The sequence below is a fragment of the Anarhichas minor genome, unplaced genomic scaffold (assembly GCF_050575085.1).
Source record: "Anarhichas minor isolate MPS153535 unplaced genomic scaffold, ASM5057508v1 ptg000050l, whole genome shotgun sequence".
Taxonomy (NCBI): Eukaryota; Metazoa; Chordata; class Actinopteri; order Perciformes; family Anarhichadidae; genus Anarhichas; species Anarhichas minor.
In genome coordinates this window covers 2,211,555-2,229,220 of record NW_027466496.1, presented here as the reverse complement: position 1 = coordinate 2,229,220, position 17,666 = coordinate 2,211,555, and the positions used below count along the sequence as shown (strand labels likewise).

The 17,666-nt window shown below is 40.9% G+C and overlaps 2 protein-coding genes across 7 annotated transcripts; both read right to left on the bottom strand.

Moving 5' to 3' along the window:
• Positions 1-2,357: 2,357 nt before the first annotated feature.
• LOC142971858 (leukocyte elastase inhibitor-like) lies at positions 2,358-7,563 on the bottom strand. 5 transcript variants are annotated; one of them, XM_076112575.1, is made up of 9 exons: positions 7,376-7,563; positions 7,312-7,331; positions 5,673-5,788; positions 4,610-4,727; positions 4,047-4,189; positions 3,260-3,337; positions 2,930-3,019; positions 2,670-2,850; positions 2,358-2,584 (listed from the first exon to the last, which is right to left on the bottom strand). In XM_076112575.1, exons 1-9 carry the CDS (start codon positions 7,561-7,563, stop codon positions 2,358-2,360), a joined length of 1,161 nt encoding a protein of 386 aa, XP_075968690.1. The 5 variants fall into 5 exon arrangements, with proteins under 5 accessions (XP_075968690.1, XP_075968691.1, XP_075968687.1 ...); XM_076112576.1 differs by lacking the exon at positions 7,312-7,331 and adding an exon at positions 5,904-5,910 and having other exon boundaries at positions 5,673-5,798; XM_076112572.1 differs by lacking the exon at positions 7,312-7,331 and adding an exon at positions 6,535-6,666 and having other exon boundaries at positions 5,673-5,813; positions 7,381-7,563.
• Positions 7,564-8,842: 1,279 nt separating this feature from the next.
• LOC142971820 (leukocyte elastase inhibitor-like) lies at positions 8,843-15,560 on the bottom strand. 2 transcript variants are annotated; one of them, XM_076112499.1, is made up of 10 exons: positions 15,378-15,560; positions 13,604-13,680; positions 13,531-13,552; positions 12,500-12,640; positions 11,715-11,832; positions 11,153-11,295; positions 10,217-10,294; positions 9,882-9,971; positions 9,623-9,803; positions 8,843-9,435 (listed from the first exon to the last, which is right to left on the bottom strand). In XM_076112499.1, exons 1-10 carry the CDS (start codon positions 15,558-15,560, stop codon positions 9,209-9,211), a joined length of 1,260 nt encoding a protein of 419 aa, XP_075968614.1. In that variant the 3' UTR covers positions 8,843-9,208. The 2 variants fall into 2 exon arrangements, with proteins under 2 accessions (XP_075968614.1, XP_075968613.1); XM_076112498.1 differs by having other exon boundaries at positions 13,531-13,680.
• Positions 15,561-17,666: the final 2,106 nt, after the last annotated feature.

Genomic DNA, 17,666 nt, shown 5'->3' with positions numbered 1-17,666 from the left:
CTGTTACAATTACAGCTCTATAGGAGTCGTGTTAAGTTGCTGCTGGTGAAAACCCAACATTTAATACCATTAAGATCATGAATAAATCTACTCTGAGGCAAATTGGTTTCCTTTCAGTCATTGAAAACAAAACAGGAAAATCTAAAATATGTTATTATAACGTGAAAAACGTCTTGTTTTAGTGAAAATCAATGTAAACCTCACGTAATGCGATTCTGATCCGGTGTGTGGAAATCTTGCTCTTCAACTCAGTGGGGATATGGGAATTAAAAAGGAACACAGTAATTGAAATTGATGACTTTTGGAAACAGGGTTGCCTCCACGCTAAGTTCCACTATGTTACATTAAAATGGTTATTGTGCTCTATGAGGAGCAGAAATGCAGGGCTCAGCTTTCACTCGCTCGCATCACTGTGTTCACTCACTGTACTGGGGCAGTCTGGACTGCTCACATGTGTAGGCCTTAATGGCCTTGGTGGTCGCTGGTGCGCACAGCAACTAGTGCTTGAATTAACTGGATAAATCAAAAGTTCCCCCTCCCTCTCTGCCACCACAGGGCAGCTTTACCAGTGAAACCAGCAAATTCTGTAGGCACTGGTAAAGCATGGACCACTGAGACTTGTTAGCAAGATCCAATAACATCAATGTATACGTATTTTGTTATATATTTTTCATGGATCAGCTGTTGTTTCGCAAATGGCAACTACAACATGGGCATTGATGAAAAATCAACAATCCAAACAATCTGTGCAAAGCCTCTAACTTTATATAACTTACATTAAATGTTTTGTTAGAACTTTATACCAACCGCACATGGGAGAAGTTACTGTCATGGTTGGGGCAAAAAGGTACACTGGATTTACCCAAGTGCTTAGAGACATGGGGAGCAGAGGAATGATAAACAGTGCCATTAATGAAGAAATAACAAAACCTACTAGGCAGATGAGTCCAAAAATCAGTAACCGACAACCAGCAGACACAATTCTGTTAGAAACAGAAAGAGACGAGAATAACTTATTTGTGTGGGTTGGGTGTTTTTTTTCAACTAGAATCTGAAGGATTCCTTATTGGCGAGCCCGGCCCCATAAGACTGTGGATGGTCGTGGAAGCGGTGTGGCCTACTGTAGGATCTGCCCACAGAAGATGTCTGACAAGATTCATTCAACCATTGAGACACCAGATAAGAACACGTACACACTACAAGATGTACACGATGACTCGTACACCCAACACACACACAAAGACAAGGAACTGAACTCTTTGAATCTCAAACTCCTTCATTTAAAGGAGCATGCTTTGAAGATTTCCACTCAAAGGGCTTATTCTTTGTTTTTTTCTATTCTATTTGGTACTTTAACAAGCTCTATTTTTATTTCAATTTTCTATATACAAAGTGCAGTGTTGTACAAGTTTTGTTGTAAGGCAATAAAACTGTCAACAGTTTAACTCAATACCAACTCCTCTCATGAGTTACTCAAGGCATACCGCTCCCCGAACCTAGTTAGCTGTTTGTATTAGTAGTGTCTCTATTGCTATCATTGCTTAGAACTAGAGGTGCTACACACCTGCAGAGAACAGACTTGTGCAAACAACTACAAAACTTTCCATTTTGTGACAGATGAATGGATGGGAGGATGAATGTAAAGGTGCAGTGTGTATGATGTGGCTCACAGTCACATTTGTGCAGGATGACAAACAGAAGGTGGACAAACACAGACTCATTGGATAAAATGCATGCACAAAAAGACATGAACAAGATTTAACCCCACCAAGCTCCAATATGGACTTTTATTTGATCTAGTACCATACAGCAGTTTCTTTTCAAAGGCTCTCTAGCAAAATCCGGGTCTTGAAAATATTGGACAGGAACAATGATGAGAATTTACACACACATTCTAGAGCAGTGATTCTCCATTTCTTCCAGCAATACCTTTTACCATCATAGCCATATAGAGTAGCTTCAATAGATATATCCCTCCCCTCACTGTGCTCTACAGGCATGGACGGATTAGTGAAGAAGGCTACTTGGCACAGATCTGTTTGAAGTTTCTGCTAGAATTTTTGTTGGGAAGTCACAAATGGACATAAAAGGACCAAAAAGTGACACAAAACTATCAAAAAGAGACGCAAATATACACAGAGTTGCGAAATGACCAAAAACGAGACCCAGAACAACCAAGAGACAGGATACGACCACAAAGACAAAGATGCAAATTATCAAAAATATGTCTCTTTTTTTTTTTTTTTTATCTGTGGCTCTCGTTCTCACGTAGAATGGGGCCGGGGCCCTTTACATGTCTGTGCTCAGGGGCCCATTGTCTCATAATCCTCCCATGTCTGCAGGGCCCACAGTAGTTCTCACTCGGGGGAGCAGTATCGGCCCGCAAAGAGAACGCTCATGGTGGGGTTATGTCGGATGAAGAAGAGGAAGGGGTGGTCTGCGATGAATGTGGCAGGAATCATTATAGAGGCCGCCGACATGATAGCAGCAGTGGCAGCAGCAGCCTCCGTTCCCTCCTCGTTGACCTCCACGAAAGCCTTGTGGACGACTTGTGACAGCACCAGGTCGTTTGCTGGGGACATGCCTGTTAGCAGAGGAGAGAGAGTACATTGATTTATCTGATATGATGTGCTCTTAGAATAATTATACATTTATGGTGTGTTTCTCACCGGAAAAGTCACTCCCTGTGACATCAAAAGCGTCCACCATGCCCATGCTGGTCAGAACATCTTTCAAGTTATACGTCTCCTCCATCTTGAAGCGAGGCAGCTTCACCTCAACCTCAGTTCGACGCATCATGTCTGAACGAGTCCACTCCACAAATTTCTCATAGGTCAGCTCCCTCTCCAGCTAGTATTGGTGCAATATGAATTATTAATTGGTCCGTTTAAAATTTTGCATTTGTTTTTCGTGTGTGTATGTGTCCCACCTTCTCCAAGCCTGTTGTGTCGTCCTCTATCTCGTCGGGCAGGAAGATGAGCATGCTTAGCTCCTTCCCTTCATAGAGCATCTCTAGGATCTGTCCAAACACATTATGTTTTTCTTTTCATTTGAAGATAATCTGATTAGTTACAGGAATGGACATTATCTTAAGAAACGTAAGTCTGATAGATGGAACCATAGTCAAAATGGAATCAATTGTGGTAAATCAGTTCACTGTATTTTCTTGAGATAGATTCTCAAATCCCCCAAATATCAGATTGCATAGCATACAAACAGACATGGGCAAAACCACACTGATGAAAAACACGGACATTACCTGGCAGTTGGTCTCAGGCATGGAGGTGAGACTGAATTTACTTTTCTGGCGCATCATCTTCACCGACTTTGTGTCATTCTAAAGAAAGCAGCAAACAGAACAAGCCCTTTTCTTGTTGAGTCATCATTAGGAATGGGTATCGTTAGGATTTTATCGATACAACTCTTAGTGATACTCCTTATTGGTTCAGTTCTTTATCAAGACTCTAATTGGTTCTTTTTCACAACTAAATAATTGCTTTTAAGACATGTATATGATTTTTTTTTTAAAATACATTCAACATCTAAAATGTCAATAAATGAAACAACATTCCTGAGTAGCGTTTACAAAGAATGAAGAACACAAACATCAGTCAGTATCAGTCACTCCTCCTGTCCTCTGTCCTGAGGAGGGCTGCTTTGTCTCAGCCGGCAGAGAAGTTCACAAAAACAAACTAAGCTAAACAGACAGACGGCTTCTGTTATTGCTAGCGGCGGTTGATGAGAAGCTACTTATGTTTACATGTTCATGCTTGTTGAACAGATGTATTGAAAAAGTATTGGCTTTTTACTCGCTGTTGTTTTATTGCACTTACAGTAACGAGCATAGCTGTTTAGCACCGGGACCCATTTAATAGCGTGTGTTGGTACCCATCCCTCGTTATCATCACATCAAAAGGTCCAATTTATGATTCTTCTGATATCATAGTTCTAAATAAACACTTTAATTATTACGATGGAAGCGTGATGTCTTAACATTTTTTGCAAGACATGCTAATTTCTTTTCTTCAGACTTTGTGCAGCGTTACCTTGTTGATTTTAAACTGAGCATCAACAGTAGAATCCTCCTTGAACTTTTTGTCCCAGTTGCCTTTGAAGTAGATGGCATTGACCAAGACCAGCAAGGTCTTGTCGTTCACTACACCCTGGACCAGCAAGTCCTTGATTTTTCCTGGTGGTCAGTATTGAGCAAAGACATCATTATTAAGACAGAGACACGGACTAGCAATGTTTTCATCCAGAGCTCAGGAAAATTTGATTTCTTATTCCACCACAACTTCTAGAAGTACTAACACCACTTGAAGAAGAAGAACAAGAGATGGACGAAAAACAAGGAACAGAAGGCTCAAATATAAAATCAGGTAGAATCGTTTTATAATTAAAAAGAAAATAAATATTACATAACCAAAGGACACAAAACGTAAAGTAAAGATGGGTCAAAAAACTTGTGCACATCAACACAAAACCCAGGTGTACACCTACAGTATCATGTACTCTCTCTCTCTTTTTTTCATAAGAAGGAGAGGGCTTGGAAAGGGGCCATGTAGTTCCCAATCTATGTAATGTACTGATGAGTTTGTGTGAGATCTACCTTGCGTCTCCTTCTCCACCCAGCTATTGATGTTGACCCTGGCGTCCTCTGCCTTGGTTTTGAAGTCCACAGACTCCAGGTCAGCGTTGTAGTACTTTCTGGTTTCTGATAAGAAATCCTGGAAGCAAAAACAGCACATTTGAACACTCACACCACAATTAGATACTCACATTAACCAATCCACAAGGAAGAAATATTTCAAGGAATACTAGGTCATCTGCATGAGTTTCATTTGTATATTCACAGTTTTCAGTTCTCTGAACTAATAATGGATTTGTTAATCTCTGATTTTGAAACAAAGCCAGCATGAGTGGAGTGCTGGAAGACCTTATTGAGTATGATTTTCTGAGAGCCGATTATGTAACTGACCCTTTGCTAAGACCCGCCAACCATGGCTTCAGCAGCCAGCCTCGACCAGTGTCCGACAACTATCCAGCTCTGTTCCATATCGATTTAATGCAAACGTTTCAGATTTTCATGGTGGTTTTGTGGATTTCAAGCCAGTCATGGTGAAACATTGTAGAGATACTCGTTACCCGGAGAGTTGAGCTGGAGACTGAACGTATACACATGCTTGGCTTGGCTTTACAGAAACAGTGTATAGTTCCTTATTTTTGATCGTCTTCTGTCTCGATTGCCAGGTGATGTGGTGGTTCAGTTTAACACTGTGGTCTATAGGCTTTAGCATCTATCTTTATCTTTTCAACCTGTTTTCGCTGCTGAATCAGTTTGACATCCTGGATATTTCCTTCAAACACTCATTGTAGACCCTTCTGTCTGAGATAGCTTTTTTTTTCTCCAAAGTAATTGTTAATATTTACTCAGTGAGTGCAGTTAGTGACAGTGTGGGCTCCATGGTAGCTCTGACAGCTTGACGGAGTTGCAGTGGGGGCGGGGCTTAGCAAAGGGTCCATTGTCTCATACAGTTAGCTGAATCCTTGCTTCTCGAGGTTCAACACATCCAATTGCTAACTAGAAATTAGGGTGCAGATTTACAGGGTTGCAGTTCACTTTCTTACCAAATAATGAACTCATGCTGAGCAAAACAGCCTCACATACACACCTCGACAAACTGGTAGGACTGCTCCCCATACAGCCTGTTGGCAAGGCTGAGGGCATATGGAGCGTCTTTCTTGTTGAGCTCACTCAGCAGTTGGGAAAAGCTAGCGTGGACATCGTCTTCACCATTCTCGGGTTTCAGGCACTGCGAACAGACAGAGAAGACCTGCGTGTTACAAAGATACACTGAGCCAGTGATAGATGCAAGACAACTTTGTATTATGTTAATATGGACTATTGACCTAGTGGTCAGCTTACCTCTTAAATAAAGAGAATAGACACCAACATCATCATTAACCCTGGTGCTCCATATACAGCTTTACAAACACTGTGTTGGGTGTTTAAACATTACCAAGGCAGGAGCAAATTTTTTAGCACCTTTATTACATGAATCCATGCTGTAGTATTATGGTCAGTTATTTTTTTTTCGACAATGCTACTGTATTGCCAATTGTTTCTCAATTTGTCTGTGCCAGCATGGAATGCTGCCCAGTGAAGGGAACATAAAATGGATGATTTTGGTGTCATTGTTCTCATCATTTACTGTAATTAGAATGACTTTCGTCAAAACCTCCCACGACCCGGAAGTTTTCAGAAGTTTAATTTCTCTTTATGAGACCCACAGCACCTTTTGGAAAGAATATGGAAAAAGGCAAAAACAAACCAGAACTCAGCTTGTTTTGCTTTTTAAAGCTTCACTGTACACTTCATATTTCCAAATTATGTTTAAAAGATGCAGCACGATAAGATTACAGAGCAAAGCAGTGGGAAATGAAGTGTAAATACCAAAATCTCAGTTTTCCTCACCCGATGACACCACTAAGCCTAATCATTAATTATGCCTTTCATTTTGGCTTTGTTACCACCTTGACCAGGTACTGAGGCAGTCTGCTGGTGCACTGTGACTGCATCAGCGGCTGTGACTGCATCAGCGACTGCGTTTGCGTCGGCTCTTCTCCCGCCTGCTTCGGTTGCTCTGCCTCAGTGAAGCAAAGGACCTGGGGGTGCAAATGGTAGTTTCTCTCATCAGTATAGGATCACTGTAAAGGTGATAGTGTGTGTGTGTGTGTGTGTGTGTGTGTGTGTGTGTGTGTGTGTGTGTGTGTGTGTGTGTGTGTGTGTGTGTGTGTGTGTGTGTGTGTGTGTGTGTGTGTGTGTGTGGCAGGGCAGATTGATGCATAGGTTAACTATCTGCATCTGAAGTCTCTGGCGACTGGCTAAAATAAACCTCTGTACAGCCTCATGCCGAGTCACACATATAAACCAAGGCATGCACACATGTTAACCACAAAGTCAGAATCCCTTCCCAGTGAAATGCCACACCCACTCTGCAAGACAGTGAAGTCAAAGTTTTCCATCACAAAATCTGGCCAAAACCCTCTCATCTCTTCTACATTTCTGGGTCTGAATCATGTACTCATGTTTTTAATATTTCTTGGAAGATGCCTCTTCTTTCATTAAGAATACATTATTAAGAGAACTTGTGCCCAAACCTGAACCCACGCCTTTCTCCTTCAATAATATGGTTGGGAAATTCAAACACCATGATGAACCAGATCCACTGACTTGCAATGACTTTTGAATGCATGCCTGTACAAACACTTCCAGATGGGTGTGTTAACCTGAGAACTGAAACTTTTTACTGTTCATTTTCACAAAATGTCTTTAAGAGAGAGAGCGTGTGTGTGTGTGTGTGTGTGTGTCTACTGTACCTCTGACATCTGCGTGGCTGTGTTGCCCCTGGCCCCCAGCATCACCATAGCCAGGGCTGAAGAGATGCTGAAAGGGGAGTAGAAGATATTCGCCGTCTTGTCGTCATCACTCAGCTTTTTGAACAAGGCCAGAGAGAAGGTGGTGTTGGCCTTGGATGTCTTGGATGAGGTGGATGTCGCCATTGTGTCTGTTACAGAGCGGAGCATTACTCATCGCACTATAAACCGTAGCATATCTTTTATCGGAAAAACTTCCACTCTCCTGCTTGGATCCGTTTCCCTGATTATGCAAAACACAAATCACTTTTATCGTATTTTTTCCAGCCACAAGAATATTTCTGTAGACAAATCCTCATTCTTCCTTTCCCATAATATTTTCACTCGCTGATTATTCTAAATCGATTCAGATTCTTAAACAAAAATGAAATGTCACCAAACCGAGTAAAAATCACACAGATTGCTTATCACTGCTCGACAACGGTTCATTTTAAAAACTAGGTGAAAAGGGCAAAAGTCATGAACTGTTACTAAAACAGGGTAATATTATTAACCATCGCTCTCATCAAAATCAAATCACAACAAGGCACATACTGTACTTACTGACAGAGACTCTTCTTCAAGGTAACAAGTGATCGGGAACGATTCAGTGAAAGAAAGACGTGTTCTTGAACCATCAGTGTTACTTTATGTGACACACCCAAGCTCAAGTATGTCTGGCTGCAGCTTGAGAAAGTATCACACCTATCCTGGCTGACACGCCCCAAAAACCGAAGAAACAGAAAGAGACGAGAATAACTTATTTGTGTGGGTTGGGTGTTTTTTTTCAACTAGAATCTGAAGGATTCCTTATTGGCGAGCCCGGCCCCATAAGACTGTGGATGGTCGTGGAAGCGGTGTGGCCTACTGTAGGATCTGCCCACAGAAGATGTCTGACAAGATTCATTCAACCATTGAGACACCAGATAAGAACACGTACACACTACAAGATGTACACGATGACTCGTACACCCAACACACACACAAAGACAAGGAACTGAACTCTTTGAATCTCAAACTCCTTCATTTAAAGGAGCATGCTTTGAAGATTTCCACTCAAAGGGCTTATTCTTTGCTTTTTTCTATTCTATTTGGTACTTTAACAAGCTCTATTTTTATTTCAATTTTCTATATACAAAGTGCAGTGTTGTACAAGTTTTGTTGTAAGGCAATAAAACTGTCAACAGTTTAACTCAATACCAACTCCTCTCATGAGTTACTCAAGGCATACCGCTCCCCGAGCCTAGTTAGCTGTTTGTATTAGTAGTGTCTCTATTGCTATCATTGCTTAGAACTAGAGGTGCTACACACCTGCAGAGAACAGACTTGCACAAACAACTACAAAAGTTTCCATTTTGTGACAGATGAATGGATGGGAGGATGAATGTAATGGTGCAGTGTGTATGATGTGGCTCACAGTCACATTTGTGCAGGATGACAAACAGAAGGTGGACAAACAGACTCATTGAGTAAAATGCATGCACAAAAAGACATGACTAAGATTTAACCCCACCAAGCTCCAATATGCACTTTTATTTGATCTAGTATATAATATACACAGAGTTGCGAAATGACCAAAAACGAGACCCAGAACAACCAAGAGACAGGATATGACCACAAAGACAAAGATGCAAATTATCAAAAATATGTCTCTTTTTTTTTTTTTTTTGTTTTTTTTTTTTATCTGTGGCTCTCGTTCTCACGTAGAATGGGGCCGGGGCCCTTTACATGTCTGTGCTCAGGGGCCCATTTTCTCATAATCCTCCCATGTCTGCAGGGCGTACAGTAGTTCTCACTCGGGGGAGCAGTATCGGCCCGCAAAGAGAACGCTCATGGTGGGGTTATGTCGGATGAAGAAGAGGAAGGGGTGGTCTGCGATGAATGTGGCAGGAATCATTATAGAGCGTTCCGTCAGGATAGCAGCAGTGGCAGCAGCAGCCTCCGTTCCCTCCTCGTTGACCTCCACGAAAGCCTTGTGGATGACTTTTGACAGCACCAGGTCGTTTGCTGGGGACATGCCTGTCAGCAGAGGAGAGAGTCCATTTTATTTCCGATGTCAGGTTTTTGTTTAAATTTCAAGTGCGACATTTTGGGTTTTGAAAGACACCTTTCTGTATGGGAAGTGGTGCTCTTTCATCTGTCTGTTCAGATATGCTGTGCTCTTAGAATAATTATGCAGCTTATACATTTATGGTGTGTTTCTCACCGGAAAAGTCACTCCTTGAGACATCAAAAGCGTCCACCATGCCCATGCTGGTTAGAACATCTTTCAAGTTATATGTCTCCTCCATCTTGAAGCGAGGCAGCTTCACCTCAACCTCAGTTTGACCCATCATGTCTGAACGAGTCCACTCCACAAATTTCTCATAGGTCAGCTCCCTCTCCAGCTAGTGTGGGTGCAATATGAATTATTAATTGGTCCGTTTAAAATTGTGCATTTGTTTTTTTGTGTGTATGTGTCCCACCTTCTCCAAGCCTGTTGTGTCGTCCTCTATCTCGTCGGGCAGGAAGATGAGCATGCTTAGCTCCTTCCCTTCATAGAGCATCTCTAGGATCTGTCCAAACACATTATGTTTTTCTTTTCATTTCATTTGAAGATAATCTGATTAGTTACAGGAATGGACATATCTTCAAAAACGTAAGTCTGATAGATGGAACCATAGTCAAAATGGAATCAATCGTGGTAAATCCGTTCACTGTATTTAAAAAAAAATCTGTTCTCAAATCCTCCAAATATCAGATTGCATAGCAGACAAACAGACATGGGCAAAACCACACTGATAAAAAACACGGACATTACCTGGCAGTTGGTCTCAGGCATGGAGGTGAGACTGAATTTACTTTTCTGGTACATCATCTTCACCGACTTTGTGTCATTCTAAAGAAAGCAGCAAACAGAACAAGCCCTTTTCTTGTTGAGTCATCATTAGGAATGGGTATCGTTAGGATTTTATCGATACAACTCTTAGTGATACTCCTTATTGGTTCAGTTCTTTATCAAGACTCTAATTGGTTCTTTTTCACAACTAAATAATTGCTTTTAAGACATGTATATGATTTAAAAAAAAAAAATACATTCAACATCTAAAATGTCAATAAATGAAACAACATTCCTGAGTAGCGTTTATAAAGAATGAAGAACACAAACATCAGTCAGTATCAGTCACTCCTCCTGTCCTCTGTCCTGAGGAGGGCTGCTTTGTCTCAGCCGGCAGAGAAGTTCACAAAAACAAACTAAGCTAAACAGGCTTCTGTTATTGCTAGCGGCGGTTGATGAGAAGCTACTTATGTTTACATGTTCATGCTTGTTGAACAGATGTATTGAAAAAGTATTGGCTTTTTACTCGCTGTTGTTTTATTGCACTTACAGTAACGAGCATAGCTGTCGTAGCAATCGTCAGTTGGAGGAGCTCAGCCCCCGACAGAGAGAGCAGAGGAGATACGAGCTGCAGTCTGATGATATATTAGCCGACACCAAAACTTTCAAAAGCACCGATAAAAGAACTGATAAGGTGGGAGCTTATCAATACTCTGGTCTTTAAGAATTTAGCACCGGGGCCCATTTAATAGCGTGTGTTGGTACCCATCCCTCGTTATCATCACATCAAAAGGTCCAGTTTATGATTCTTCTGATATCATAGTTTTAAATAAACACTTTAATTATTACGATGGAAGCGTGATGTCTTAACATTTTTTGCAAGACATGCTAATTTCTTCAGACTTTGTGCAGCGTTACCTTGTTGATTTTAAACTGAGCATCAACAGTAGAATCCTCCTTGAACTTTTTGTCCCAGTTGCCTTTGAAGTAGATGGCATTGACCAAGACCAGCATGGTTGCGCTGTCCACTATATCCTTCTTCAGCAAGTCCTTGATTTTTCCTGGTGGTCAGTATTGAGCAAAGACATCATTATTAAGACAGAGACACAGATTAGCAATGTTTTCATCCAGAGCTCAGGAAAATTTGATTTCATATTCCACCACAACTTCTAGAAGTACTAACACCACTTGAAGAACAAGAACAAGAGATGCATGAAAAACAAGGAACAGAAGGCTCAAATATAGAATCAGGTAGAATCGTTTTATAATTAAAAAGAAAATAAATATTACATAACCAAAGGACACAAAACGTAAAGTAAAGATGGGTCAAAGAACTTGTACACATCAACACAAAACCCAGGTGTACACCTACAGTATCATGTACACTCTCTCTCTTTTTTCATAAGAAGGAGAGGGCTTGGAAAGGGGCCATGTAGTTCCCAATCTATGTAATGTACTGATGAGTTTGTGTGAGATCTACCTTGCGTCTCCTTCTCCACCCAGCTATTGATGTTGACCCTGGCGTCCTCTGCCTTGGTTTTGAAGTCCACAGACTCCAGGTCAGCGTTGTAGTACTTTCTGGTTTCTGATAAGAAATCCTGGAAGCAAAAACAGCACATTTGAACACTCACACCACAATTAGATACTCACATTAACCAATCCACAAGGAAGAAATATTTCAAGGAATACTAGGTCATCTGCATGAGTTTCATTTGTATATTCACAGTTTTCAGATCTTTGAACTAATAATGGATTTGTTAATCTCTGATTTTGAAATAAAGCCAACATGAGTGGAGTGTTAAAAGCCCTTATTGAGTATGATTTTCTGAGAGCTGGTTATGTAACTGACCCATTGCTAAGACCCGCCCTAGAGCACCGACTGGCCAACCATAGCTTATCAGCAGCCAGCCCCGACCAGTGTCCGACAACTATCCGGCTCTGCTCCATAGACTCTAATGCAAACGTTTCCCTTCTGTCTGCTTCTCTCTGAGATAGCTTTTTTCTCCAAAATAATTGTTAATATTTACTCAGTGAGTGCAGTTAGTGACAGTGTGGGCTCCATGGTAGCTCTGAGAGCTTGACGGAGTAGCAGAGGGGGGTGGGGCTTAGCAAATTGTCTCATACAGTTAGCAATTGGATGTGTTCAACCTCGAGAAGCAATTGGATCCAGCTAACTAGAAATTAGGGTGCACATTTACAGGGTTGCAGTTCACTTTCTTACCAATTAATCAATTTGTGCTGAGCAAAACAGGCTCACATACACACCTTGACAAACTGGTAGGACTGCTCCCCATACAGCCTGTTGGCAAGGCTGAGGGCATATGGAGCGTCTTTCTTGTTGAGCTCACTCAGCAGTTGGGAAAAGCTAGCGTGGACATCGTCTTCAACATTCTCGGGTTTCAGGCACTGCGAACAGACAGAGAAGACCTGCTTGTTACAAAGATACACTGAGCCAGTGATAGAATCAAGACAACTTTGTATTATGTTAATATGGACTATTGACCTAGTGGTCAGCTTACCTCTTAAATAATGAGAATAGACACCAACATCATCATTAAACCCTGGTGCTCCATATACAGTTTGCAAACGCTGTGTTGGGTGTTTAAACATTACCAAAGCAGGAAAAAAAACGTTTAGCACCTTTAATACATGTCATGTCATGAATCCATGCTGTAGGCCAATGCAATTGTTTCTCAATTTGTCTGTGCCAGCATGGAATGCTGCCCAGTGAAGGGAATATAAAATGGATGATTTTGGTGTCATTGTTCTCATCATTTACTGTAATTAGAATGACTTTCAGCAAAACCTCACACGACCCAGAAGTTTTCAGAAGTTAAATTTCTCTTTATGAGACCCACAGCACCTTTTGGAAAGAATATGGAAAAAGGCAAAAACAGACTAAACAAAAGCCATCACATCATGAACATTATTGTGAAATAATAAATAACCCATGTGGACGTTTTTTTTTCGCAGTTACACACCCATTTGCTCACTAGTATGTTGTTTTACACCGTCTTATTTAAAGTGGACCAAAGACATTTTAGGATGGAGTGCTTTCGTTGCTTTGTCAAATCACCAAATTCTCCACCTGTTCATAACTCAGCTTGTTTTGCCTTTTAAAGCTTCACAGTACACTTCATATTTCCAAATTGTGTTTTAAAAGATGCAGTTTGATAAGATTAGCGAGCAAAGCAGTGGGAAATGAAGTGTGAATACCAAAATCTCAGTTTTCCTCACCCGATGACACCACTAAGCCGAATCATTAATTAAGCCTTTAATTCTGGCTTTGTTACCACCTTGACCAGGTACTGAGGCAGTCTGCTGGTGCGCTGTATCTGCGTCCGCAACTGCATCCGTGTCTGCATCTGCGAGTGCATCGCCGACTGCGTTTGCATCGGCTCTTCTCCCGCCTGCTTCGGTTGCTCTGCCTCAGTGAAGCGAAGGACCTGTGGGTGCAAATGGGAGTTTCTCTCATCAGTATAGGATCACTGTAAAGGTGATAGTGTGTGTGTGTGTGTGTGTGTGTGTGTGTGTGTGTGTGTGTGTGTGTGTGTGTGTGTGTGTGTGTGTGTGTGTGTGTGTGTGTGTGTGTGTGTGTGTGTGTGTGTGTGTGTGTGTGTGTGGCAGGGCAAATTGATGCATATATGTCATACATCTCTGGCGACTGGCTAGAGAAAATAAACCTCTGTACAGCCTCATGCTGAGTCACACATACAAACAAAGGCATGCATGTACACATTAACTGATGATGCTCTTCTGCTAACAACAAAGTCAGAATCTCTTCCCAGTGAAATTCCATCGCATGTTCATCCTCAACTGCCCACATCGTCAACTTCACATCTGACTGAATTGTTACTCCATCGACATCCCGACATCCCGCAGCCTTAATACACATTTTTTATTCTGGAGTCACTCCAGTCTTCAAGTTGTCTAATTCCCTCAGTCATAAAGTATTCACATCTTTTTCTTAAGTAAGAGTAGCAATTCCATGCTGTAAAGGTTATAGTCATTCAAAAAGTAGAAGAACATATGTTTAGAAGTTTAAACCCGAGACTGAGTCAGCATTTTTGCACTTTCGGGTCTCTCGTTTAGAAGACAATAGGTTTTTTAAATATGTTTTTGGTTAAATGCCTGAAACAAGGCCTGCTGTTAACACAAGCTGAACAGATTTTAATGTTTTGTTCTATGAGATATAATAAGTCAGTGAATACCCGTCTTGAGAATTTTGAAGCTTTTACCTATCTTGAAAAAAGAGACTGACTAATCGTCATCACTAGAACATTAGTCCTCCTTTATCTTAGTGGTGGTGATGTGAAGTCATGCGACCATGGTGTAGTTTGTTTGTAGCCTGAGGTTAGCTTTTTACTTCTGGTGATTGCATTCATGCCTCAAAAATCATGAAGGTGTTGTTCATTTGTAAAGATTATCTTGCTGAACCAAATTGTGTCATCCCTGCAGCTCTCTAATAACAGCAAAATGAACTTAAAGTTACAATATCACACGTCTCTGTTTTGTTCTCTTTGGCGGCACATATCCCATCAGCCCAGTCACCTTAGTATCATTCAGCATTTGTTTACATGAAAATCTTCAAGATTTTTTTGTGAAAGTCTGAAGGAAAAAGTTACAGGCTTTGTCGCTTCACTGTGCTGATCATTTTTGTGGTCTACAACAGAGGAACTAGTCCTCTCCCTGAAATCCGAGGCAGAATAGAACAGATCCCTGCTGACGCTGGGAGACAGAATGAGTAATATATGCATGTCCAAACACTTTCTCCTGCCACACCCACTCTGCAAGACAGTGAGGTCAAAGTTTTCCATCGCAAAATCTGGCCAAAACCCTCTCACCTCTTATATATTTCTGGGTCTGAATCATTTACTCATGTTTTTAATATTTCTTGGAAGATGCCTCTTCTTTCATTAAGAATACATTAAGATAACTTGTTTATATTACAAAGGTAAACCTGAACCCACGCCTTTCTCCTTTAATATAGTTGCCAAATTCCAACACCGTGATGAATCAGATCCACTGACTTGCAATGACTTTTGAATGCATGCCTGTACAAACACTTCCAGATGGGTGTGTTAACCTGGGAAGTGAAACTTTTACTGTTCATTTTAAATGTTAAAGTGTGTGTATACTGTACCTCTGACATCTGTGTGGCTGTGTTGCCCCTGGCCCCCAGCATCACCATAGCCAGGGCTGAAGAGATGCTGAAAGGGGAGTAGAAGATATTCGCTGTCTTGTCGTCATCACTCAGCTTTTTGAACAAGGCCAGAGAGAAGGTGGTGTTGGCCTTGGATGTCTTGGATGAGGTGGATGTCGCCATTGTGTCTGTTACAGAGCAGGAGCATTACTCATCGCACTATAAACCGTAGCATATCTTTTATCGGAAAAACTTTTTCCAGCCACAAGAATAGTTCTTTGTCTGCATTCTTGCGCTTTTTACGCGGATGCTCAGGGACAACATGAGTGGTGTTTCAGAGACGCTACTGAATCCATATTATGGTTTTCATGAATTTGAAAGTCTTCGACCTCTTGGCTTAAATCGTTTACAGTTGTACAACATAAGCAGCTTCTGGATTCCTTTAAATACTTTTGTATTGTTTTTAGTTTAGAAGTTGGCAGCATCCTCCAACAATACTCTCCCTTCCCCAGACACGTGTAGACAAATCCTCATTCTTCCTTTCCCATAATCTTTTCACTCACTGATTATTCTAAATCGATTCAGATTCTTAAACAAAAGGGAAATGTCACCAAACACAGTAGAACTCACACAGATATTGCTTATCACTGCTCGACCACTGTTACCATTGGAAACTAGGTAAAAAGTCATGAACTGTTACTAAAACAGGGTAATATTTTGCTATCGCTCTCATCAAAATCAAATCACAACAAGGCACATATTGTACTTACTGACAGAGACTCTTCTTCAAGGCAACAAGTGATCGGGAACGATTCAGTGAAAGGAAGACCTGTTCTGTTTGAACCATCAGTGTTATTTTATTTGACACACCCAAGCTCAAGTATGTCTGGCTGCAGCTTGAGAAAGTATCTAGAAATCACACCCATCAGTAAAAGACACACCCATATCATGATTTTGGCATGCCTTGTGGCAATGGGTGTGCTTTGTGAGAGTCTGCTAACCACAGACACACACCATACTAGAAATATTACCTCGCAGGTTGTAAGCCTCCACCAACCAGTCATGTTGCGGTTTACATCCCTGTCTGACGAAATGTCATCACTTCATCATTTTTATACCATGATACATTTGTGTGAAATTGTCAAAGTTCATCATTGAGCGTTTACGAAAATGGCACAGACACAAGTTCATAGTGACCTTTGACCTCCAAGAGCTAATCAGTTCATCCCTTTTTATTTACAGTCTATGGTTCATCCTTGAGTCCAGGTGGATTTTTGTGCCAAATTTTAAGAATTTCCCCCCAGGAGTTCTTGCGATGTCATGTTCACGAGAATGGGCCAGACAGTCGGGTGGACAACCCAAAACATAATGCCTCCAGCCACGGCTGCACAGAGGCATAAAAGGTCATGGATAGATGGAGGGATGGTGCTGAGATAAAGACAAGGTGCGGTCTACAGTATATATAGGAATAACCTTTAGAAACATCACAATAGAAATGTCATTAACACATTTCTGATCTGAAATGTATCAAGCAAATCAAACTGGATTTAGATGCATTCGGGTTCAGAGCTCATAAGTCCTGCTATCATTCCAGGTGCGGATGTTGTGGCATCACAGAATAGAGTTCAAATTGTTCTTTGTTAAAGGCTAGAAAAGTAAAGTATACTTGAGATGCTGACAGTGGGACATTATTTGGCGTCAATGACAAAGATCTTTGGGTTATTAATTCAGGTGCAGTTTCTTATCAGATATTTCTCATATAATGTTGGTACTATTCACCTGTGGCTCACAAAATATAAGGCTGCTTGAATTTTTTTAATATGTGCACGCACACGTTTGTGGTTGTATTGTTTTGCATTTTGTAAATTTAGAGATGCATCGATAAAAAATCAGTTTCAAATTGTTTTAGTAAGTTTGCCAAAAGTAGAATGAGGGAGTACTGGGGTTAAAGACATGCAAACCAGTGAAGTCACACTGCTGGCCTCCATTTGCTTAGAAGGTTCTGCATAATCTGATCATGTTATGTGATTTAGTTTGCATTTCACTGCTTCCTCTAATGCCAATATTGTTCCCATTAGATGACAACAGATTTTAATTTTAGGAAGGAAATATTGTTATGATCTAGTGAGTTGAATGTATTTGATTTTATGAAAAAAACTGTATAAATTGTAGGGATAAACCATTGGGATTTGTAGCATTTTGGGTCAGACTGGACTTTATCCAGCAAGGAATCGTCTGACTACTTCACAGAAAGACGGATACTGGCATCATTTCAATATTATTTATGCT